Below are 24,008 nucleotides of genomic sequence, written 5' to 3' on the forward strand. Positions count from 1 at the left end.
CCCCATTATAGCCCCTTTATACCCCGTTATTGCCCCCCTTACATCCCCATTATAGCCCCTGTATGCCCCGTTATTGCCCCCTTACATCCCCATTATAGCCCCCTTTATACCCCGTTATTGCCCCCCTTACATCCCCATTATAGCCCCTGTATGCCCCGTTATTGCCCCCCTTACATCCCCATTATAGCCCCCTTCATACCCCGTTATTGCCCCCCTTACATCCCCATTATAGCCCCTGTATACCCCATTATCGTCCCCCTTACATCCCCATTATAGCCTCTGTATGCCCCATTATTGCCCCCTTACATCCCCATTATTAGCCCTTGTATGCCCCGTTATTGCCCCCTTACAGCCCCATTATAGCCCCCTTTATACCCCGTTATTGCCCTCCTCCAGCCCCCATTGCCCCCCCCAGCCCCTTTCCTTGCCCCTTCACCCCCTTTAATTACCCTCCCTCTTTGCCCCATCCCCTCAGTCCTCCGCTCCGCCGCAGCGCCCCCCTCTCCCGCGGCCGCTCTACCCCGCTCCCTCCCTCTCGGTGGTGCTGCGCGGGGCGGAGCGCGGTGCCCGCTCTGTCCCCGCCCGCGCCGCGCCTCGCTGGTACGTCCGTTTCCGGGTCGGGCCGGGTGTAAATCGCGCCGCCGCCGCCGCCCCCGCCCAGAGCCGCCGCGGCCGCCGCAGCTCGAGCAGCGCCGCCGCTCCCGCCGCTGCCGTCGCTCCCGCCGCCGCCCCCCCCCACCTTCCCTCCCCTCCTCCCCTCCCTCCTCCTCCTCTTCCTCCTCCTCCTCCTCCCGCTCCCGCTCCGCCCGCAGCGCCCTTCTCCCGCCGCCGTTACCGGCGCTGCTCCAGGTAGGCCCGAACCCTTCCCCCTCCCCCCCCCATCCCGTCTCCTCTCCCCGTTTCTCGCTTCCATCCGCTCCCCGTTTCCAGCGCATCGCCGAAGCCTCGGCCTCGCCTACCCCGCTCTGGCCGCTCCCCGCCTCGCGGCGCCCGGCCGCGCCCTCACCACACACCGCGGCCTACGCGCGGCCTAGTCGCGGCCTACCTAGGCCGCGGCCTGCGTGCGCGGCGCGGGGCCGGGCCCGCCCGGGCCGAAGGGGGGGATCGGGGGGGGGGTGGGGGCTCCGCCGCTGCCCCTCCCCCACTGTAACCCCCCTGCCCCCTCCCCACGGCGGGGACGGGGCTGGGGGGGGCTCGTGCGTCACATGGCGGCGGCCCCCCCCCCACCGGTACCGCGGGGGGGGGGGGCCATGATTTTTTTTCCCTTTTTTTGTCTTGTTTTGCTGGTTTTCCACTTTTTAATCTTTTTTTTCATTTTTTTCACCTTTTTTATTGTTATTTTGAATTTTTTCTCCTCATCGGGCCCGGTTTTGCCGCCATCGCGGAGGGGGGGCCGGGCACGAACGCTCCCCCCCCCGGCCTGGTTTGCGGCTCCGCTTCCCCCCAGGCCTGAGCCGCTCCGGGACTTCCCGGTTCCTCCCCCCCACGGCCCGGGCCTGGTTCAGCGCCGCCATCCGGATGTGGCCGCGCTCAGGGTCTCGGTTCCGTCTCCTTCCCCTTTCCCCCCCCCGGATCCCGGTTCGGAGCCGGGATCGGAGCCGCGTTCCCCCCACTTCCCCCTTTAATGGTCCCGTTTTGGGGCCGGATGCGGGTACGGAGCCGCTCGGGGCCGTTTTCCCGCAGGGAAGCCGGGATGGGAGCGCCGGCTCCCGCCTCGGTTCCACTTCCCCCTTTGAATCCCCGCTTGGATTGGGAACGAAGCGCCAGGAGCACAGCGATGCCCATGGGAAGCGAGCTGGGAATGGGATCGGGATCCGAGCTCATAAACAGCCCGGTTCTGCCTTGGCCCTTCCTCTTCCCCCTATGGCTGCCGGGCTCGGATCCTGAGCCCCGCTTCCCACACTGGGAATTCCGCCTGGGTTTATGGAGGTTGAGCCCCGTTTGGTTCCCTCTTAAAGAGCGTTAACCCGGAGCACGATGGGCTTGATCCTGCTGCACCCCTGGGGCTTGGGTGAACCCGGCCTGGAGGAGAAGCCGGAGCTAAAGGAAGTTTAATGGAATTCCCAGTTAAACTGGGGCCCGATCCTTGTGTTTTCCAGCTCGGGGGAGGGGTGGGGGGGGTGCAGGGCACACGTTGGTTGAAACCTGATCGTGTGCTCATGTGGCTTTATCTGCTCGGAGTAAAGCAGCTCGGCCACGGGGCTGGAAAAGCAGTCCCGGCACAGGGAAAAGTTGGGAATTCCGAGTTTCTCTTCCCCGGATGGGGTGAATCCAGCAGGAAACGGGGTTTGTTGGAAAACTCCCGGTCTAGATGAAGCGTTTCAAGCTCTTTGGAGCTGGGGAAGCCTCTGGAGAAGGGCAGGGGATGAGAAGGAGCCTGAGGCCCCACTGGAGCTGGTGGGATTGAGCCCAGGGAGATGCCAGGCAGGAGCCGGGATCGCTGTGGATCAGCTCTGCCCATTGCCCCCTGGAGAGGAGCATCCCCCCAGCTGCCAATGGGGGGTGCTGAGGAAGGAGAATGAGGCACAGAGAGGCTCCAATCCCATGGGATGGCTCCGGAATGGCAGGGAAGGGTTGGGATGAGCCCTCAATCCGGCCCTGTCTTCCCTATAGCTCCGCTCAGCAGTGACCAAAGCCCGGCTCGAGATGGACACCGGGGTCATTGAAGGAGGGTTAAATGTGACGCTCACCATCCGGCTGCTCATGCACGGGAAGGTACGTGCCTGTGGGATGGGGGAATGGCACCGGATCCGCCTCGCTTGGATGCGTTGGAGCTGGCTGCGGGCTTGGGAATGTCGGGAATGTGGCCTTGGCACCTGCCTGGCTCCTGGGCAGCTCAGCAGGGCTTGGGAGCATTAAAAATCCCGGCGTTGGGAAGCAGCTTTGGGAGCATGGAGTTGAGTGGGGCTCCAAAAGGGATGTGTTTAAGCTTGGAACACCCGGAGTTTGGGAAGCACTGAGTAATTCCTGCTTTGTTTCCATCCCAGGAGGTGGGAAGCATCATTGGGAAGGTAAGAGAGCAGCAAAGCCCCAATCCCTGCCCCTCTGCCCCATTCCCGGTGCCCCCCCCAGCCCCTGATGCCTTCTCCCTTCTCTCTCCCGGCACAGAAGGGGGAATCCGTGAAGAAGATGCGGGAGGAGGTGAGTCGGGAACTGGGAATCGCGGCGCTGCCGCGCGGGGCAGGCTGGGAAGTGGAGGCAGAGGCGGCGGGAAGCGGGGCCGGAGAAGATGGCTGCCGGGAGGGATCACAGCAGGGAATCCCCAGGGAGCCGAGGCAGGGAGGAGGGATCAGCACAGGGGGGGCTGAGCCGGGCGAGGAGCATGGAACATGGATGGGGATCATGAGGGATGCATCCTGAACAGAGCAAGGGAGGATGGATCATGGATGGGCATCCTGAGGGATCCATCCTGAACAGAGCAAGGGAGGATGGATCATGGATGGGGATCATGAGGGATCCATCCTGAACAGAGCAAGGGAGGATGGATCATGGATGGGGATCCTGAGGGATGCATCCTGAACAGAGCAAGGGAGGATGGATCATGGATGGGCATCCTGAGGGATCCATCCTGAACAGAGCGAGGGAGGATGGATCATGGATGGGGATCCTGAGGGATCCATCCTGAACAGAGCAAGGGAGGATGGATCATGGATGGGGATCCTGAGGGGTCCATCCTGAACAGAGCGAGGGAGGATGGATCATGGATGGGGATCCTGAGGGATGCATCCTGAACAGAGCAAGGGAGGATGGATCATGGATGGGGATCCTGAGGGATGCATCCTGAACAGAGCAAGGGAGGATGGATCATGGATGGGGATCATGAGGGGTCCATCCTGAACAGAGCAAGGGAGGATGGATCATGGATGGGGATCCTGAGGGATCCATCCTGAACGGAGCAAGGGAGCATGGATCATGGGTGGGGATCATGAGGGATCCATCCTGAACAGAGCAAGGGAGGATGGATCATGGATGGGGATCATGAGGGGTCCATCCTGAACAGAGCAAGGGAGCATGGATCATGGATGGGGATCCTGAGGGATCCATCCTGAACAGAGCAAGGGAGCATGGAACATGGATGGGGATCCTGAGGGATGCATCCTGAACAGAGCGAGGGAGGATGGATCATGGATGGGGATCCTGAGGGATCCATCCTGAACAGAGCAAGGGAGCATGGATCATGGATGGGGATCCTGAGGGATCCATCCTGAACAGAGCAAGGGAGGATGGATCATGGATGGGGATCCTGAGGGATGCATCCTGAACAGAGCAAGGGAGGATGGATCATGGATGGGGATCCTGAGGGATCCATCCTGAACAGAGCAAGGGAGGATGGATCATGGATGGGGATCCTGAGGGATGCATCCTGAACAGAGCAAGGGAGGATGGATCATGGATGGGGATCCTGAGGGATCCATCCTGAACAGAGCAAGGGAGGATGGATCATGGATGGGGATCCTGAGGGATCCATCCTGAACAGAGCAAGGGAGGATGGATCATGGATGGGGATCCTGAGGGATGCATCCTGAACAGAGCAAGGGAGGATGGATCATGGGTGGGCATCCTGAGGGATCCATCCTGAACAGAGCAAGGGAAGATGGATCATGGATGGGGATCCTGAGGGATCCATCCTGAACAGAGCAAGGGAGGATGGATCATGGATGGGGATCCTGAGGGATCCATCCTGAACAGAGCAAGGGAGGATGGATCATGGATGGGCATCCTGAGGGATCCATCCTGAACAGAGCAAGGGAGGATGGATCATGGATGGGGATCCTGAGGGATCCATCCTGAACAGAGCAAGGGAGGATGGATCATGGATGGGGATCCTGAGGGATCCATCCTGAACAGAGCAAGGGAGGATGGATCATGGATGGGGATCCTGAGGGATCCATCCTGAACAGAGCAAGGGAGGATGGATCATGGATGGGGATCCTGAGGGATGCATCCTGAACAGAGCAAGGGAGGATGGATCATGGATGGGGATCCTGAGGGATCCATCCTGAACAGAGCAAGGGAGGATGGATCATGGATGGGGATCCTGAGGGGTCCATCCTGAACAGAGCAAGGGAGCATGGATCATGGATGGGGATCCTGAGGGATGCATCCTGAACAGAGCAAGGGAGGATGGATCATGGATGGGGATCCTGAGGGATCCATCCTGAACAGAGCAAGGGAGGATGGATCATGGATGGGGATCCTGAGGGATCCATACTGAAGGGAGCAAGGGAGGAATAGGATGGGGATCCTGAGGGCTCCATCCTGAACAGAGCAAGGGAGCATGGATCATGGATGGGGATCCTGAGGGATCCATTCTGAAGGGAGCAAGGGAGGATGGATCATGGGTGGGGATCCTGAGGGGTCCATCCTGAACAGAGCAAGGGAGGATGGATCATGGATGGGATCATGAGGGATGCATCCTGAACAGAGCAAGGGAGGATGGATCATGGATGGGGATCCTGAGGGGTCCATCCTGAACAGAGCAAGGGAGGATGGATCATGGCTGGGGATCCTGAGGGATCCATCCTGAACAGAGCAAGGGAGGATGGATCATGGATGGGGATCCTGAGGGATGCATCCTGAACAGAGCAAGGGAGGATGGATCATGGATGGGGATCCTGAGGGATGCATCCTGAACAGAGCAAGGGAGGATGGATCATGGGTGGGGATCCTGAGAGATCCATCCTGAACAGAGCAAGGGAGGATGGATCATGGATGGGGATCCTGAGGGATCCATCCTGAACGGAGCGAGGGAGGATGGATCATGGATGGGGATCCTGAGGGATTCATCCTGAACAGAGCAAGGGAGGATGGATCATGGATGGGGATCCTGAGGGGTCCATCCTGAACAGAGCAAGGGAGCATGGATCATGGATGGGGATCCTGAGGGATGCATCCTGAACAGAGCAAGGGAGGATGGATCATGGATGGGGATCCTGAGGGATGCATCCTGAACAGAGCAAGGGAGGATGGATCATGGATGGGGATCCTGAGGGATGGATCCTGAACGGAGCGAGGGAGGATGGATCATGGGTGGGGATCCTGAGGGATTCATCCTGAACAGAGCAAGGGAGGATGGATCATGGATGGGGATCCTGAGGGATGCATCCTGAACAGAGCAAGGGAGGGTTTAGTGCTGCTGGGAATCCGGATGGATCCACACTGACCGGATCAGGGTCGCTTTCAGCACTGCTGAGGGAATCCTGCAGGATCTGCATGGAGCCAAGAGGATTCCTCACTATGGGAAGTGCTGCGGGTCCCACCCCAGCTGAGCAATGCAGGGAGGGCTCCTCTCTGTGCACAATCCCAATGGATCCCCACTGCACCACGCAAGGGAGGGTCTGTCCCTAGTGGGGAATCCCAAGGGATCCCGGGGTGCTGAGGGCTCCTCTTCCCACAGAGCGGCGCCCGCATCAACATCTCCGAAGGGAATTGTCCCGAGCGGATCATCACCCTCGCTGGCCCCACCAATGCCATCTTCAAAGCTTTTGCCATGATCATTGACAAACTGGAAGAGGTGAGTGCAGCCTCCAGCCCTTCCCTGGATGGGTGATGGTCCCCTTGGATCCACCCCGGAGCACGCAGGAGCCTCATTCCCATGGGATGAGCACTGGGATGGGCTTGTTCCACTTGGCCATGGGGGGCCTGCTCTTTGCTCTGCTGCCAGCTCAGGGGCCAGGGATGAACCCTCCCTGGGTGCCCTCAATGGTTGAGGCCTGGGATCCACAGGGATGTGGAATGCCCTGGCTTGGTTCATCCATTGGGCAGGGGGATGATTCCCTTCCACTGCACCTCAGCTCCAGCCCTGCCAAGGAGGGGGCCTGGGGGTGCAGAGCTGCATCGTGCCCCTGCTCCTGTTGAATCGGCTTCCAGGAGGGATGCTGGGCCTGGACAACCTGGATGGGGGCGTTAGAGCCTGCTCAGGTGATGGTGTTGAGCTTCCATCCCACTCCATGTCCGTTGGAAGGCTGGAGCGCTCTTTACCCGGGGCTGAGCTCCACAGCCCTCGCCTTGCTTCTGGGGGTGAAAACCCCGTTTCCATTCGGATTTGGGGTCCTTCCCTATGGAGGAGACGGCCCCAGGGCCTCCCTGCTGCTGAAACCGAGCTGTTTGTGCTGGAGGCTTCCAAGTGCTCCCGGTCCCATCCCAGCTCCCACATTCCAAGCACTGGGCTTGGAGTTAAAGCTTTATTTTAGGTCTGAGCCATGGCCTTGGGCCTCCTCCCCCTTGAGCACATGACGGCTGCCACCCGTGCCAGGCCTGTTCTGTGCCTGCTGCTGCTCTGATCCCGGTACTGGGAATGCCGAGCTCCAGCACAGCCTGTTCCCAGTTGGGATGCGCCCCCCCCCCAGTGCTACACTGGGCTGTGGGGAGGGGTTAAACCCCCCTTCCCATGCAGACAACGCAGAACTTGGCTGCTTCATCCATCCTCCCCCTGCCATTGCTGGGAATAGGGCCGGGAGACACCCGGGGTCACCTTGGCCTGGGCTGCGGTGCCAGGATCACCCCCCCCTACCCCAATCCATTCATCCCAGTGAGTGCCTCCTCTTCCCACAGGACATCAGCAGCTCCATGACCAACAGCACGGCCGCCAGCCGGCCCCCGGTCACCCTGCGGCTCGTGGTGCCCGCCAGCCAGTGCGGGTCCCTCATTGGCAAGGGAGGCTGCAAGATCAAGGAGATCCGAGAGGTGCGTGCGGCCCCGCACCAGGGATCCCAGGGTGCCCCAAGGGGTGAATCCATGCCCCAGCCCCAGCCTGGGATCGCTCCTTGGGAGCTCGCTGTATTGGTAGTGCTGGTGAAACCCAGCCTGGGGCAGTCCCTCCCCTTCCCAGCACTGGGTTCCTGCTCCCTGCGTCCCAGGGCTGTTGGTATCTCCCTGTCTCCAGTGTTGTCCCAGTTGTTGGAGGGAGGGATCACGCTTCCAGGCCTCACTTGGTGCCATTTAACACTGGTCCATGTCCCCCTAGGCCTGGATGGGTTAACCCTGGTCCATGCCTCCCTGGGATGGGATAGGTTAACCCAGGTCCATGTCCCCCTGGGCTGTGATGGGTTAAACCTGGTCCATGTCCCCCTGGTCTGGGTTAACCCTGGTCCATGTACCCTAGGGCTGTGATGGGTTAACCCTGGTCCATGTCCCCTAGGGCTGGGATGGGTTAACCCTGGTCCATGTCCCCTAGGGCTGTGATGGGTTAACCCTGGTCCATGTCCCTCTGAGCTGTGATGGGTTAACCCTGGTCCATGTCCCTCTGAGCTGTGATGGGTTAACCCTGGTCCATGTCCCCTTGGGCTGTGATGGGTTAACCCTGGTCCCTGTCCCCCTGGGCTGGGATGGGTTAACCCTGGTCCATGCCCCATAGGGCTGTGATGGGTTAACCCTGGTCCATGTCCCTCTGAGCTGTGATGGGTTAACCCTGGTCCATGTCCCCTTGGGCTGTGATGGCTTAACCCTGGTCCATGTACCCCTGGGCTGTGATGGGTTAACCCTGGTCCATGTACCCCTAGGCCTGGATGGGTTAACCCTGGTCCATGTCCCCTAGGGCTGTGATGGGTTAACCCTGGTCCATGTCCCCCTGGGCTGTGATGGGTTAACCCTGGTCCATGTCCCCTAGGGCTGTGATGGGTTAACCCTGGTCCATGTCCCTCTGGGCTGGATGGGTTTACCCTGGTCCTGCCCCCCAGGGCTGTGATGGGTTAACCCTGGTCCATGTCCCTCTGGGCTGTGATGGGTTAACCCTGGTCCATGCCCCCCTGGCTGTGATGGGTTAACCCTGGTCCATGTCCCTCTGGGCTGTGATGGGTTAACCCTGGTCCATGTCCCCCTGGGCTGTGATGGGTTAACCCTGGTCCATGTCCCCCTGGCTGGGATAGGTTAACCCTGGTCCCTGTCCCCCAGGGCTGTGATGGGTTAACCCTGGTCCATGTCCCCCAGGGCTGTGATGGGTTAACCCTGGTCCATGTCCCCCAGGGCTGTGATGGGTTAACCCTGGTCCCTGTCCCCCAGGGCTGTGATGGGTTAACCCTGGTCCTGCCCCCCTGGGATGTGATGGGTTAACCCTGGTCCATGTCCCCCTGGCTGGGATAGGTTAACCCTGGTCCATGTCCCTCTGAGCTGTGATGGGTTAACCTTGGTCCATGTCCCTCTGAGCTGTGATGGGTTAACCCTGGTCCATGCCCCCTAGGGCTGTGATGGGTTAACCCTGGGCCATGTCCCCACTGGGCTGTGATGGGTTAACCCTGGTCCATGCCCCCTACGGCTGTGTTGGGTTAACCCTGGTCCATGTCCCCCTGGGCTGTGATGGGTTAACCCTGGTCCATGCCCCCTACGGCTGTGATGGGTTAACCCTGGTCCATGTCCCCCTGGGCTGTGATGGGTTAACCCTGGTCCATGTCCCTCTGAGCTGTGATGGGTTAACCCTGGTCCATGTCCCATAGGGCTGTGATGGGTTAACCCTGGTCCATGCTCCCCTGGGCTGTGATGGGTTAACCCTGGTCCATGCCCTCTGGGCTGTGATGGGTTAACCCTGGTCCATGTCCCCTAGGGCTGTGATGGGTTAACCCTGGTCCATGTCCCCCTGGTCTGGGTTAACCCTGGTCCATGTCCCCTAGGGTTGGGACGGGTTAACCCTGGTCCATGTCCCTCTGAGCTGTGATGGGTTAACCCTGGTCCCTGTCCCCCAGGGCTGTGATGGGTTAACCCTGGTCCATGGCCCCTAGGGCTGTGATGGGTTAACCCTGGTCCATGTCCCCCTGGGCTGGGATGGGTTAACCCTGGTCCATGCCCCATAGGGCTGTGATGGGTTAACCCTGGTCCATGCCCCATAGGGCTGTGATGGGTTGACCCTGGTCCATGCTCCCCTGGGCCTGGATGGGTTAACCCTGGTCCATGTCCCTCTGGGCTGTGATGGGTTAACCCTGGTACATGCCCCCCTGGTCTGGGTTAACCCTGGTCCATGTCCCCCTGGGCCTGGATGGGTTAACCCTGGTCTCTGCCCTCCTGGGCCTGGATGGGTTAACCCTGGTTCAAGTCCCCCAGGGCTGTGATGGGTTAACCCTGGTCCATGCCCCCCTAGGGCTGTGATGGGTTAACCCTGGTCCATGTCCCTCTGGGCTGTGATGGGTTAACCCTGGTCCATGTCCCCTAGGGTTGGGACGGGTTAACCCTGGTCCCTGCCCCCCTGGGCTGTGATGGGTTAACCCTGGTCCCTGTCCCCTGGGCTGTGATGGGTTAACCCTGGTCCATGTCCCACTTGGCTGGGATGGGTTAACCCTGGTCCATGCCCCCTAGGGCTGTGATGGGTTAACCCTGGTCCATGTCCTTCTGAGCTGTGATGGGTTAACCCTGGTCCATGTCCCTCTAGGCTGTGATGGGTTAACCCTGGTCCATGCCCCCTAGGGCTGTGATGGGTTAACCCTGGTCCATGTCCTTCTGAGCTGTGATGGGTTAACCCTGGTCCATGTCCCTCTAGGCTGTGATGGGTTAACCCTGGTCCATGCCCCCTAGGGCTGTGATGGGTTAACCCTGGTCCATGTCCTTCTGAGCTGTGATGGGTTAACCCTGGTCCATGTCCCTCTAGGCTGTGATGGGTTAACCCTGGTCCATGCCCCCTAGGGCTGTGATGGGTTAACCCTGGTCCATGTCCTTCTGAGCTGTGATGGGTTAACCCTGGTCCATGTCCCTCTAGGCTGTGATGGGTTAACCCTGGTCCATGCCCCCTAGGGCTGTGATGGGTTAACCCTGGTCCATGTCCTTCTGAGCTGTGATGGGTTAACCCTGGTCCATGTCCCACTTGGCTGTGATGGGTTAACCCTGGTCCATGCCCCCTAGGGCTGTGATGGGTTAACCCTGGTCCATGTCCCTCTGGGCCTGTATGTGTTAACTCTACCCCGCTGCACCCAAACCCTCCTCTCCTGCCCCAGGCTCCCAAATAATTTCCATCTAGGATTAAAGGATTTTGATGCTCGGATGGGGGGGGGCAATGGGGGAGCAAGGGGAAGGGGGGGCTGGCTATGTATAACCCTGCTGCAGGCTTTGCTGCTGAGGTCAGAGCCCTCCCCAGGCCCTCACAGCCTATTTTTACCCCTGGCCAGAGCACGGGGGCACAGGTCCAGGTGGCCGGGGACATGCTGCCCAACTCCACCGAGCGAGCCATCACCATCGCTGGGATCCCACAGTCCATCATCGAGTGTGTCAAACAGATCTGCGTCGTCATGCTGGAGGTAGGGCCCCCCCTCCCTTCCCAGCTGGAGCTGGTTGTGTCCCATTGGGAATGCAGGGATCCCTCCTGGCGAGTGGAAAACGCTGAGGAGGGACAAATGGGGGGTAAAGGGATAGTGGGGATTATGGCCTCCTCTAGGGGAGGCTTAAACCAGCGTTGAGCCAGGCCTCTAGAGCTGCCTGGAGGAGCAGGTTCTGATGGCCCTGACACCCTCCTGCTCCTTGGGTGTCCTCCTGACACCCTCCTTGCTCTTTGGGTGTCCTCCCTCAGTCCCTTGCCCATCATGGGGACAGAATGGGGTTGCTCTGCCTCCTCCCATAGGCCTGATTTTGAACCCAAAGCAGAGCCTTGTTGTACACAGCAGCATCCTGCTGTCCCTTGTCACCCTCTGTGCTCCTTGGGTGTCCTCCTTCAGTCCCTTGTCACCCTCTGTGCTCATTGGGTGTCCTCCCTCAGTCCCATTGCCAGCATGGGGACAGAATGGGGTTGCTCTGCCTCCTCCCATAGGGCTGATTTTGAACCCAAAGCAGAGCCTTGTTGTACACAGCAGCATCCTGCTGTCCCTTGTCACCCTCTGTGCTCCTTGGATGTCCTCCTTCAGTCCCTTGTCACCCTCTGTGCTCCTTGGGTGTCCTCCCTCAGTCCCTTGCCCACCATGGGAAGGAATGGGGTTGCTCTGCCTCCTCCCATAGGGCTGATTTTGAGCCCAAAGCAGAGCTTTAATATGCAGGGTTCAGCATCCTCTGTACCCTCTCTGCTCCTTGGGTGTCCTCCCTCAGTCCCATTGCCAGCATGGGGAGGGAACGGGATGCTCTGCTCCCTCCCATAGGGCTGGCTTTGAACCCAGAGCAGAGCAGCAGTGTGCAGGGTACGGTGTCCTGCCTCCCCATGTTGCCCTCTTTGGTTCTTGGGTGTCCTCCCTCAGTCCCATTGCCAGCATGGGGAAGGAATGGGGTTGTTTTGCTCCCTCCCAAAGGGCCGATTCTGAGCCCAGAGGGGCCGATTCTGGTCCCAGAGGGGCCGATTCTGGTCCCAGAGGGGCCGATTCTGGTCCCAGAGGGGCCCATTCTGAGCCCAGAGGGGTCCATTCTGATCCCAGAGGGGTCGATTCTGATCCCAGAGGGGTCCATTCTGAGCCCAGAGGGGCCCATTCTGATCCCAGAGGGGTCCATTCTGAGCCCAGAGGGGTCCATTCTGAGCCCAGAGGGGTCCATTCTGAGCCCAGAGGGGTCCATTCTGAGCCCAGAGGGGTCCATTCTGAGCCCAGAGGGGTCCATTCTGAGCCCAGAGGGGTCCATTCTGAGCCCAGAGGGGCCCATTCTGGTCCCAGAGGGGCCCATTCTGAGCCCAGAGGGGTCCATTCTGAGCCCAGAGGGGTCCATTCTGAGCCCAGAGGGGTCCATTCTGAGCCCAGAGGGGCCCATTCTGGTCCCAGAGGGGCCCATTCTGGTCCCAGAGGGGCCCATTCTGAGCCCAGAGGGGTCCATTCTGAGCCCAGAGGGGTCCATTCTGAGCCCAGAGGGGTCGATTCTGAGCCCAGAGGGGTCCATTCTGAGCCCAGAGGGGTCCATTCTGAGCCCAGAGGGGCCGATTCTGATCCCAGAGGGGTCCATTCTGAGCCCAGAGGGGTCGATTCTGAGCCCAGAGGGGTCCACTCTGAGCCCAGAGGGGTCCACTCTGAGCCCAGAGGGGCCGATTCTGAGCCCAGAGGGGTCGATTCTGAGCCCAGAGGGGCCCATTCTGAGCCCAGAGGGGTCCATTCTGAGCCCAGAGGGGCCCATTCTGAGCCCAGAGGGGTCGATTCTGAGCCCAGAGGGGTCGATTCTGAGCCCAGAGGGGTCCATTCTGAGCCCAGAGGGGCCCATTCTGAGCCCAGAGGGGTCTATTCTGAGCCCAGAGGGGCCGATTCTGAGCCCAGAGGGGTCCATTCTGAGCCCAGAGGGGCCGATTCTGAGCCCAGAGGGGCCCATTCTGAGCCCAGAGGGGCCCATTCTGAGCCCAGAGGGGCCCATTCTGAGCCCAGAGGGGTCCATTCTGAACCCAGAGGGGCCGATTCTGAGCCCAGAGGGGTCGATTCTGAGCCCAGAGGGGCCCATTCTGATCCCAGAGGGGTCGATTCTGAGCCCAGAGGGGTCGATTCTGAGCCCAGAGGGACCCATTCTGATCCCAGAGGGGCCCATTCTGAGCCCAGAGGGGCCCATTCTGAGCCCAGAGGGGCCCATTCTGAGCCCAGAGGGGCCCATTCTGAGCCCAGAGGGGTCGATTCTGAGCCCAGAGGGGCCCATTCTGAGCCCAGAGGGGCCCATTCTGAGCCCAGAGGGGCCCATTCTGAGCCCAGAGGGGCCGATTCTGAGCCCAGAGGGGTCCATTCTGAGCCCAGAGGGGCCCATTCTGAGCCCAGAGGGGCCCATTCTGAGCCCAGAGGGGCCCATTCTGAGCCCAGAGGGGCCCATTCTGAGCCCAGAGGGGTCCATTCTGAGCCCAGAGGGGTCCATTCTGAGCCCAGAGGGGTCCATTCTGAGCCCAGAGGGGTCCATTCTGAGCCCAGAGGGGTCGATTCTGAGCCCAGAGGGGTCCATTCTGAGCCCAGAGGGGTCCATTCTGAGCCCAGAGGGGTCCATTCCGATCCCAGAGGGGTCCATTCTGATCCCAGAGGGGTCCATTCTGATCCCAGAGGGGCCCATTCTGAGCCCAGAGGGGTCCATTCTGATCCCAAAGGGGCTGATTCTGATCCCAAAGGGCTTATTCTGATCCCAAAGGGCTGACTCTGAGCCCAGAGCCCAGTGATGCTCTGCAGGGCACTGGGTGGGGGGTGCATGGCCGCTGCGGTGCTGCTCTGTGTGACTCTGCTCTCTGCCTGTCCCCAGTCTCCCCCGAAGGGTGTCACCATCCCGTACCGGCCCAAGCCATCCAGCTCTCCCGTCATCTTTGCAGGTGGTCAGGTAAGGCCTCTGCTCTGCTCCTGGGGTGCGGGATGGGAACGGGATAGGATGGGATTGGGGGGGGCTCACCGTGGCCGCAACGCGGGCCTGTCACCCATGGGTCTGAGCCTCCCAGAGCCTGCTCCAATGGGGGATGAGGGCAGGGGTGGGATGGGGGGGCCCGAAAGGGCTGATGTGGGGGTTAAGAAGAGCTGGCAAAGAACCCCAGCACCCCAAAGCCCCCCATGGTGGCAGCAGTTGGGGGGGGGGGATTGGATCAGGCCAAGATATTCCAGTGGCCAAACGCAGGCTCTGCCCCATCCATGGGGCTGGCTCCGAGGCCTCGGTGTGACCTGGTGTGGGTGACCGGCCCTGAGGGGTTTATGGGGGCATGAAGGGGGGGGTGTTTGTTTTGGGGGGGGGGGGCAAAGGCCCCTCGTGTTGTGGGGTGGGGTTTGGGTGCGGAAAGGCTTCGTCTCGCTCGAGGGGAGGGTGCAGATAGGAGTAGCCATGAGGTGAGGTGGGGATGGAGCTGGGCCAGGGGAGCCGCTGCCACCTGCATGGGCTCCCTTGGGTCCTGTCTGCTGTGAAGCCCTGACCCCCCCTACCCCGGCCCTGTTTGGGGTCTGGGGGTGCTGCTTGGTTGGTGGTGGGGGGGTGTCCAGGCTGCTTGGGCAAGGCAGGAGGCTCAGGCCCGGGTGTTGGTGATGCTCTCCCCACCCTGCGGCTCCCAGGGTTGCCTTAAGGCTTTGGGGGGCAGAGACCCCACGGATACTGGTGCAGACGGAGATCCCTCGGGATGAGCCAGCCCTGGGGGCTGCTATTGGCATTCCAGAGGCAGGGAATGGGGTAGCTGCTGCCGGCCTCCCCCCCCCCACAACCCCAAGCCAGCCCTGACTCTGCTCCCCACCAGGCTGGTGCCACGCTTGATTCGGGGAACCCCCCCCCCCAGCCCCCCAAAACCCCTTCACCCTCCCTGCCTCTTCCTCCTCCCCTTCCCACCTCTCCAAGAGCTTCCCCTGCCGCTCTGCACCCCGGGGGATGCTCCCGCTTTGGCCGGTACACCCCTGGCTACGTGCCCCCCCCCCCAAAGAGCCCCATGGCAGGGGGGGTCTGTACCGTGTGCCCCCCCCCCGGTGGCGCGGGAGCGGCCGCCTTCCCCCATTAGAGCAGTGAGGAGCAGGCTTCCCTCCCTCTTCCCCTTTCTCTTCTCCCCCCCATCCTCCTCTTCCATCCCTTTCCCCCCCAACTTTGGGCCAGGCCGATGCAGGCGCCCGGACCCCGCTCCCGGTGGTGTCTTTGCAGCTTCAGAACCGTGCTTTTTAGAGGCAGGTTTAAAGCCCTCGACCAGCAGAGCTCCAAGTGGCGATGGTGACTTTTGGTGTTAGGGTTTCGGATTGACAGCCCTGGAGACTGAAGCCCTCTAATTTATCCACAGGACAGGTACAGCAGCGGCAGTGCGAACTACCCCCACACCGCCCCATCCATGTGCCTCAACTCTGACTTGGAGGGACCACCTCAGGAGGTGAGAGGGGAGTTCAGTCTCCACGGCCTGTTCAATCCTATGGCCTCTCTGAGACTGCCAACAAGGGTGGCATCCCCGTCCCCCCGTCCCCCCCCCCCCCCCAATAAACCCCCGTCATCCCGGTGGCTTTTGTGCTGTGGACTCCTGTCCACTGGGAACTGGACTCTGAGCCCACCAACCTCTCCTCACGCAGGCCACCCGGCAGCCACTGCATGGCAACGAACTTGGGCCAATTCCAGCCTGGGCTGCAGTTCTTCCGGTGACCTGGAAGTGAGGCTGTGTACCCCCCTCTCCCCCCCTTCTCCCACCCATCCCCAACCTGCCCGGCCCCCTTCAACCCCCCCATAAGCCTTTAGCCAGCCAGGCCCCCCCATCCCACCCCACCCCACCCCAAGCCAGTGACTTGCCCTTTCTGGGTAGCTTCAGGAAGCATCTGAAGTCTGTGGCTGTCCCTTAACCTCCAGACATGGAACTGTGGCAGGTCAGGCTCTCAGCCTCGTGTGCCCCCCCCCGACCCCAATGCCTCTCTTTTGCCTTGTCTAGCATCAGTAGCCAGCTCCAGCATTGCCTCTAGCTTGCCCGGCGACGTTCCCTAGGTGTGGAAGTGACGAGAGGACTCGGATTGGGATTTTTGGATGGAATTGCCATTGGGGAGGGTGTTTTTTTGGGGTTGGGGGGGTTTGGGTTTGTTTAAGCCGGGCCGAGGAGGGGGCCGGGAGCTAAAGCAGGGCTTGGTTGGGGTCTTGGAGCTCTTCCCCTGTTGGCGAGGGGGGGGCGCAGGGCTAGAAGCATTGTTGGACTCCACCACACCATAACATCTTCATCAAGATCCCAGCCCGTTGTGTCGTCTTCTCTTATTTTTGGTGTGTTATTTTTTTTGTCTGCCACTTTGCTGTTTAATTTTTGGTGGTTTTTTTCTCTCTCTTTTTTATTTTTGGTGGTTTTTTTATTTTTTTGGTGTTTTTTTGTTATTTTTTTGGGGGGGACGGCAACCAAACCTGGCCATTCCCACCCCAAAACGCCACCTCGAGGCCAATTTGAGGCTAGAAACTGCTCGTTCCAGCATTGATCCGTCCCTTGCCTCTCCCTGCCCCACTTCCCTCGCCCCGGAGAACTCTCCACTTGGCTCTCTGACTTCCTGGCTAGTTGAAATCTCTCTGTCCCTGGGTGGCTGTCCGATGGTTGTTAATAGGACTCTTTTCCTCCTTTTTGTAGGCCTATACCATTCAAGGACAGTATGCCATTCCACAGCCAGATGTAAGTTTTGTTTACAACTTCTTGTCTTCAAATCCACCCCTTTTCCCCTTTCCCCCCCCCCCGAACCCCGGTCCAAAACCAACCACGTTCTCCGTGCTCTCTCGACTCGAGCCGTTGGGGCTCAATGATCTGAGCTGAGCTTTCCCCCCCAAAAAAGCTCCCCCTCCTGCAGCCAGCTTCACCCGGCCTCAGGTCCTTCCTTTTGCCTTCCCTTTCTGACACTTCCCCTCCTTTCCTTTCCTTGCTCCCAGATGTCATTTTTGTCGTCCCCCCCCCCTTTCCTTTCCCTATTCCCAGCTTGGCCATTTCACACCAGTTCCAGCTCCTTAAACCCCTCGGGAGGAAGCCAGAGCAGCACCCCATGGGTCACTCTCTTGGTGGCTCTCCCAGGGCACTGGGGGACAAGGAAAAAAGGGGGGGTTTGAGCCCAGCCCTGCTGGGTTAGGAGGGGGGGAACCCCATGGCATCCCACCGGCGCTGTTGGCCACCACCATCCTCGGCACCATGCTCATCCCGTAGGGCTGATCTCTGCTCCTGGCACCCATAGAGCAGTCATTGGGGGGGGTTGGATGCAACCAGGCCAGGGAGGAGAAGGGCTTAGAAGGAAGCTGGGCTATAAAAGAGCTTCTCTGGCGGCTGGACCGAGCCGGGCTCCATCCCCACGTCCCCCCTGTCCCCCTCTTGCTGCTCCCTGCATGGCATGGGGCAGCCCCTGCCCTTTCCTCTCTGCTTCTGTCCCTGAGCTCCTCTTTCACCATGGGGTGGGCACAGCGCCCCCCCACCCACCCAGCCCACCTTGGCCTGGAGCCTGCCCCTTCCATGGGGCTGGGGGAAAGAGGGGGGCCCGGTGCCGATGGCAGTGTCTGCGTTGATGGGCTTGGGAAATGGCTAACGTCAGCCTTTGTCTCTCCTCTAGCTGACCAAGCTGCACCAGTTGGCAATGCAACAGTCACCCTTTCCAATACCTCATGGCAACACTGGATTCAGTGGTATGGAAACTCCTTCTCTCTTGCGTGTGCTTAGCGTGGCTCAGGGGCCTCGCAAACGGCCCCAAACCAAACGTGCCCCCCCCATAACCCCCCCCAGGTAACCCTATTGGGGGTGACTTTGGTACCGGCCACAGGGGGTAAGAGGCAGAACATCACCACAGAGGAGCCCCCGAGCAGGCAGGGCCTCCGTGCTGCTTCCCTTCCTCATCACCCTCACCCTCCACAGCTCTGCCGATGCACTTGGAGCCCCCCCCCTTACCCCATAGCACCCCTTCTTTCCCCTCTGGCTACTCCAGTCCTGACCAGGCAACTGTTGAGTTGTGGCCCCCCCCTTCCCCGACCCCAAAATCTGCTGTAGATGTGCTAAGGTGGCTGAAATACCCACGTGGGGCTCTCAGCTTGAGGCACCCAAAACTCATTGTCCCTTGTATCTTGACAGGCGTTGAATCCAGCTCTCCAGAGGTGAAAGGCTATTGGGGTAATGATTGAACACCAAGATGTGTAGTTCCTCTCTCGTGTATGGATCCCACCCGGGCTCTCCTGCTCCCTCTTAAACACCCCCTTGCCTCTGTGCACGGATGGGAGGGGGAAAAAGGGGGGTTCAGGGGAGCTTCAGAAGGGCTGGAGGTACCCCCTGGCAGTGCAGTGGAGAGCAGCAGGGCTCGGTGGAGGCCTTGAGCCCCCCTTCCTTTTACCCCCAGCCTTGTGCTGAAGGGGAGCAGCCCCGTTGTTGCTGGAGCCATTCGCCTGCCCTTAGTGCTGGTGGCAAAGGGGGGACACCCAGGTTGTGTCCCCACACTGCTTCCACCGCCCCATAGCCCTGGGGTGAGGGCTGGAGCCTCCCACCTCTCCCTGTAGCAGGGAATGAGGTGGGAAAAGGGGGGAGAAGAAGCCTTTAAAACCCTTCAGACCCCATTGATGAGCCACGTGGAGCTCCATCGGCCGCCGTGGGGCTGTGGTGGTGAGGAGGAAGGAGGATGAGGAGAAGCACAGGGGGTAGCGTGGCCCTTCAGGGCTGGTGATGGAGCAGCACGAGCGCATTGCTGTGGGCCTGTCCTGCCTTCAGGAGCATCCGTGGTGCCATGCAATGGGGGCACAGGGATGCAATGGGGAGAGAGCTGGACTAGGGGGTCACACACACACAGAGCAGGAGGTGTGGGGCGGGTGCAGTAACACCAAGGGAGCCCCGAGGCCGCAGCAGCCGTGGGTTTGTGGGTGCTGCCCCCCCTCAACCTCTGCTGCTTTCTCCCTGTCTCCCGAGCAGGTTTGGATGCCTCCGCTCAAACCACCTCTCACGAACTCACCATTCCAAATGATGTGAGTATCCAACTGGGATCCAGCCCAACGCTTCCTCCTTAGCCATGGGGGTACTGGGGGTCTGCCCCTTCCAACTTACGGGGTGGCCTTGTTGCTTTAACCCTTCCCTTAGGGTTCCCAGCCGTGTTTAAGGGAGGAGATGCCCTATGGAGCCCAGTGGGTGCTGGGGGGAGGAAGGGGCTGGTGGGATGCTCTGGGATGCTGACGGGGAGCTGCTTCCCTTGCAGTTGATTGGCTGCATCATCGGGCGCCAGGGCGCCAAGATCAACGAGATCCGTCAGATGTCGGGGGCTCAGATCAAGATTGCCAACCCCGTGGAGGGCTCCACCGACCGCCAGGTCACCATCACCGGCTCTGCCGCCAGCATCAGCTTGGCCCAGTATCTAATCAATGTCAGGTGAGCACCAGCACCGGGCCCGGGGGGCTTGGGGAGGGATCGGCACCATTGGGAGCAAAGGGGGGGGGGGGGGGGTCCAAATCCCTGCTTTTCTCCTGCTTTTGGTCCCTTTCCCACCTCCCACCCACACCCCCCCCCCACCCCATTCCCTTTCCCTCTTGTGCTTTCCTGGTGCTGTCGCTTCCCAGTTTGGGGAAGCTGGAAGGGCCTGGACCCGCTTGGTAAAGGGTCCGTCAAGGTGGTTTTAGGGTTGTGCTGCTTCCATCCAGTGCTTGTATGGTGAGGGCTGATCCGTGGTGGGTGATAGAGGAAGGGACCCCCCATACCCCTCCCTATCCTTAAACCAGCGCCTGCCCAATCCCAAGCATCCCCCAGCGGGATGCCACGATCCCATCCTACTCCCAGCCATACAGAGCCCCCATCCTCCCCACTCCCCAACCCCCTGCATGGGGGCAAAGGGCCCATCCCAGCCACCACTGGGATTTTCCTCTCCTTTTTTACCTCCTGTTGCTGCCCCCAACCCCATGGGGTGCGCAGAGAAACGGGGGGGGTCCCCTTTCCCCACACTGGGCCCTGTGTGTTCTATCCCCCCCCCCTCCATGGTGTTGCCTTTCCACCCACCCGTCGATTTTGGGGTTTTTTGTCTTTTTTCTGTTCCTTTTCTGCTCTATTACAGTCTAGAAAGCGCTAAACCCTCCGCCACGGCCCCTGACCACCTCAGCATCAACCTCTCTCAACCCTCCACCCCTTCTTCTTCTTCCTCCTCCTCCTCCTCCTCCACCACCACCACCCCCTCGCTCGCCTCCGAAGCACCCGTCAGCCTCCCCAACCCTCTTGCGGGTGCCCCCTGTGTCTCCAGTCTGCTTGGCATGAAACCAGTGCCTCTCCTGGCTCTCAATGTGGTCTCTGCTGCTAAAGGAGCCTCGGCTCCGGCCGCGCCGGGCACCTCTAACAAACTGAAAGCTGAGAAGCAGAGGTTTGCTCCTTACTGAGCCTGTGGGGGAGCCTTGAGAGCACCGAGGGGAAGCTGAGGACAAGCCCGCTCCTTTTTGGGGTCCTTTTGGGGTCCTTTTGGGGGCCTTTTGGGGTCCTTTTTGGGTCCTTTTGGGGTCCTTTTGGGTCCATTTTGGGGTCCATTTTGGGGTCCATTTTGGGCCCTTTTGGGGTCCTTTTGGGGTCCCTTTGGGGTCCCTTTGGGGTCCCTTTGGGGTCCCTTTGGGGTCCTTTTAGGGTCCATTTTGGCTCCTTTTGGGCTCCTTTTGGGGTCCTTTTGGGGTCCCTTTTGGGTCCTTTTGGGGCCCTTTTGGGGTCCATTTTGGGTCCATTTTGGGTCCTTTCAGGGTCCTTTCAGGGTCCTTTTAGGGTCCGTTTTGGGTCCTTCTAGAGTCCTTTTTGGGTCCTTCTAGGGTCCATTTTGGGTCCTTTCAGGGTCCCTTTAGGGTCCCTTTAGGGCCCTTTTTTAGGCCCTTTTAGGGTCCTTTTAGGGTCCATTTTGGGTCCTTTCAGGGTCCCTTTAGGGTCCTTTTTGGGTCCTTTCTGTGTCCTTTTGGGCTTCTCCTCTTCCCCTTTGCCTCTCCACAACAAGGCCGTGCTCATCCCAACCATGGGGTTTGACCGGTTGAGAGATGAATCCCCCCCTCCTAGGGAGCCATTCACTCCCGATCCCGCTGCCTGTAGCTTTTCCTTACTGTTTCCTCCCCATTTGTCCCAGTTTTTAGTTGCAATCGTGCTTTGTGGGGTGGGGAGGGAGGGATGGGGGGGGTCATTATGGAATAAACGCCTTGGGGCGGGATTTAATCCTATTGGAATGTCTGTACCCTGTAATAAAGTTGCCACGGTGAGAATCTGCTCTGCTAGATCTGTGCTATGGGGGGGTGGGTTTGGGAGCCTTGGGGGGGTCCCCATCACCCATAATAGGGTGCTTTCACCCCCCCTTTATTTAAATAGCAGGGAGCTTGGCGCAGGTTTGGGGATGCTGGTGCTGACCCTGCTTGCTAAAGGGGGGGATCCCCCCTTATTGCATCGTGTGTGCCCCCCTTAACCCTTTTCCATAGGGTTCCAACCCTTCCCCTCCTTCCCCTTTGCGCTGCTGCCCCCCAGGGTGCTTTGGGTACCCTCATCCCAACCCCTCCCCTTTGCGCTCCACTTGGAGCCCTCCCTTCGCTGCTTCTCCCTTCTGCCCCCCACAAACCCCCTTTCCCCGCTATGGGGCAGCACCTCCCTATGGGGCTCCCCCATCCTTTCCCCCCCTTTACTCTGACGCCCTTTTCTTCGTTGCAGGCTCTCCTCGGAGACCGGGGGCATGGGAAGCAGCTAGGGCCCGCCGCGGAGCCCGGCCTCGCACCATCCATCTGTGTAGCCCCTTTAGAGCCAGCCCCAGAACCTTAGTTTGGACATTTTTGGGTTTCCGGTTCTCCACCACTCACCAGGTTGAGTTGTTTGGGATTTTTCTTGGTTTCTTGATGATTTTTGTTGGGTTTTTTCTTCTCTTTTCCTTACCCCCCCCCCCCCTTTTCCTTTACCCCCCCCCAGCATCAGCGTTTTAACTCCTCCGGTCACCGCTGAGCCCAGATCTTAGTTTTATAAAAGCTTCTCTCTCCTCCCAATGCTCCTCTCTTTGGTTTTCCTCCTTTGCCCCCCACCCCCCCCCCGTGTGCCCCCGCGCTGGGGGAGGGGAGAGGGGGGGGATGGGCGAGGGGGGGAGGGGTGAAGGGGGGGGTGGGGCGCGGGAGCCCCCGCTCCATGGAACGGCAGGAGAATTTTTCAGGAAAAGCAGTTAATAAAAAGATGGACGGGAATTTTGTCAGTGTGCCCCCCCCCCCCCCATAGCATCCCTCTGTGCACCCCATAGCACCCACTGTTCCCCCCCATAGCACCCACTGTGTGCCCCCCCATAGCACCCCCTTTATGTGCCCATAGCACCCCTCTGTGCACCCCCCCATAGCACCCACTGTGTGCCCCCCCATAGCACCCCCTTTATGTGCCCATAGCACCCCCCATTGCACCCCCTTTATGTGCCCATAGCACCCCTTGTGCCCCCCCATAGCACCCCCTGTGCCCAACACCCCCTTGTCCCCCATAGCACCCACTGCCCCCATAGCACCCACTTTGTGCCCCCCCCATAGCACCCACTGTGCCCCCCCATAGCACCCACTGTGCGCCCCCCATAGCACCCACTGCCCCCACCCTGTGCACCCCCATAGCATCCTCTGTGCCCCTCCCATAGCATCCCTTGTGCCACCCCATAGCATCCTCTGTGCACCCCCATAGCATCCTCTGTCCCCCTCCCATAGCACCCACTGTGTACCCCCCATAGCACCCCCTTTATGTGCCCATGGCACCCCCTGTGCCCCCCCATGGCACCCACTGTGCGCCCCCATAGAACCCACTGTGCGCCCCCCGTAGCACCCACTGTGCACCCCATAGCACCCACTGTGTGCCCCCCCATAGCACCCCGTGTGCCTCCCCATAGCACCCCCTGTGCCCCCCCATAGCACCCACTGTGTGCCCCCCATAGCACCCACTTGTGCCCCCCATAGCACCCACTGTGCACCCCATAGCACCCCCTATGTGCCCCCCCATAGCACCCACTGTGCACCCCCCATAGCACCCCCATAGCACCCACTGTTCCCCCATAGCACCCACTGTGCCCCCCCATAGCACCCACTGTGCACCCCATAGCATCCTGTGTGCCCCCCCATAGCACCCACTGTGCACCCCATAGCACCTACTGTGTGCATCCCCCTTAGCACCCACTGTGCCCCCCCATAGCACCCACTGTGTGCAACCCCCATAGCACCCACTGTGCCCCCCCATAGCACCTACTGTGTGCCCCCCCCATAGCACCCACTGTGCACCCCCATAGCACCCACTGTGTGCCCCCCCATAGCACCCCCTTTATATGCCCATAGCACCCCTTACGCCCCCCGTAGCATCCCCATAGCACCCCCTCTTTCCCCCCATAGCACCCTCTGTGCCCCCATAGCAGCCCCCTTTATGTGCCTATGGCATCCCATGCCCTCCCAATAGCATCCCGTTTATGTGCCCATAGCACCCCCTGTGCCCCCCCCATGGCACCCCCTTTATGTGCCCATAGCACTCCCTGTGCCCCCCCATGTCACACCCTTTATGTGCCCATAGCACCCCCGTTATGTGCCCGTGGCACCCCCTTTATGTGCCCATGGCACCCCCTGTTCCCCCAATAGCACCCCCTTTATGTGCCCATAGCACCTCCTGTACCCCCATGGCACCCCCTGTGCCCCCCCATAGCACCTCCTGTGTGTGCTCAGAGCCACCCCCTGGTCCCTGCAGCCCCCCCATGCCCTGGGCTCACTGCCCCAGAGGGGTGCAGGTGGATCCATTGGGTTTGGGGGTTCCGTTGCTCTTT

At 60.5% G+C, this 24,008-nt stretch overlaps 2 protein-coding genes across 12 annotated transcripts in view; one reads left to right on the top strand and one right to left on the bottom strand.

Annotated features, from left to right (window-relative positions):
• The window catches only part of AAAS (aladin WD repeat nucleoporin), a 66,144-nt gene extending 64,907 nt beyond the window's left edge, over positions 1-1,237 (bottom strand). For both annotated transcript variants that reach the window (XM_061347239.1, XM_061347240.1), the window contains exon 1: positions 1,234-1,237. The gene's annotated coding sequence lies outside the window, so the exon portion shown is untranslated. The remainder of the gene's footprint in view (positions 1-1,233) is intronic.
• On the top strand, positions 726-22,066 carry PCBP2 (poly(rC) binding protein 2). 10 transcript variants are annotated; one of them, XM_061347250.1, is made up of 16 exons: positions 726-849; positions 2,614-2,715; positions 2,988-3,011; positions 3,109-3,141; positions 6,398-6,514; positions 7,555-7,686; positions 11,088-11,216; positions 14,083-14,157; positions 15,575-15,661; positions 15,855-15,920; positions 16,877-16,918; positions 17,835-17,907; positions 18,347-18,385; positions 19,172-19,224; positions 19,452-19,621; positions 21,902-22,066. In XM_061347250.1, the coding sequence occupies exons 2-16, from the start codon at positions 2,647-2,649 to the stop codon at positions 21,936-21,938; spliced, it is 1,146 nt and encodes a 381-aa protein (XP_061203234.1). In that variant the 5' UTR covers positions 726-849; positions 2,614-2,646; the 3' UTR covers positions 21,939-22,066. The 10 variants fall into 10 exon arrangements, with proteins under 10 accessions (XP_061203234.1, XP_061203235.1, XP_061203226.1 ...); XM_061347251.1 differs by lacking the exon at positions 15,855-15,920 and having other exon boundaries at positions 728-849; XM_061347242.1 differs by lacking the exon at positions 18,347-18,385 and having other exon boundaries at positions 741-849.
• Positions 22,067-24,008: the final 1,942 nt, after the last annotated feature.

The sequence above is a fragment of the Neopsephotus bourkii genome, unplaced genomic scaffold (assembly GCF_033783945.1).
Source record: "Neopsephotus bourkii isolate Nb327-2 ecotype Australia unplaced genomic scaffold, CSIRO-AGI_Nbou_v1 NB_309, whole genome shotgun sequence".
NCBI classification, from domain to species: domain Eukaryota; kingdom Metazoa; phylum Chordata; class Aves; order Psittaciformes; family Psittacidae; genus Neopsephotus; species Neopsephotus bourkii.

What these genes read in the sequence shown, in the direction of transcription:
- PCBP2 (XM_061347250.1), top strand. Translation starts at nt 2,647, where the DNA reads ATGGACACCGGGGTCATTGAAGGAGGGTTAAATGTGACGCTCACCATC. An exon ending in GGCTGCTCATGCACGGGAAG is followed by an intron (nt 2,716 to 2,987) that starts GTACGTGCCTGT and finishes TTTCCATCCCAG; the next exon opens with GAGGTGGGAAGCATCATTGG. An exon ending in TCATTGACAAACTGGAAGAG is followed by an intron (nt 6,515 to 7,554) that starts GTGAGTGCAGCC and finishes CTCTTCCCACAG; the next exon opens with GACATCAGCAGCTCCATGAC.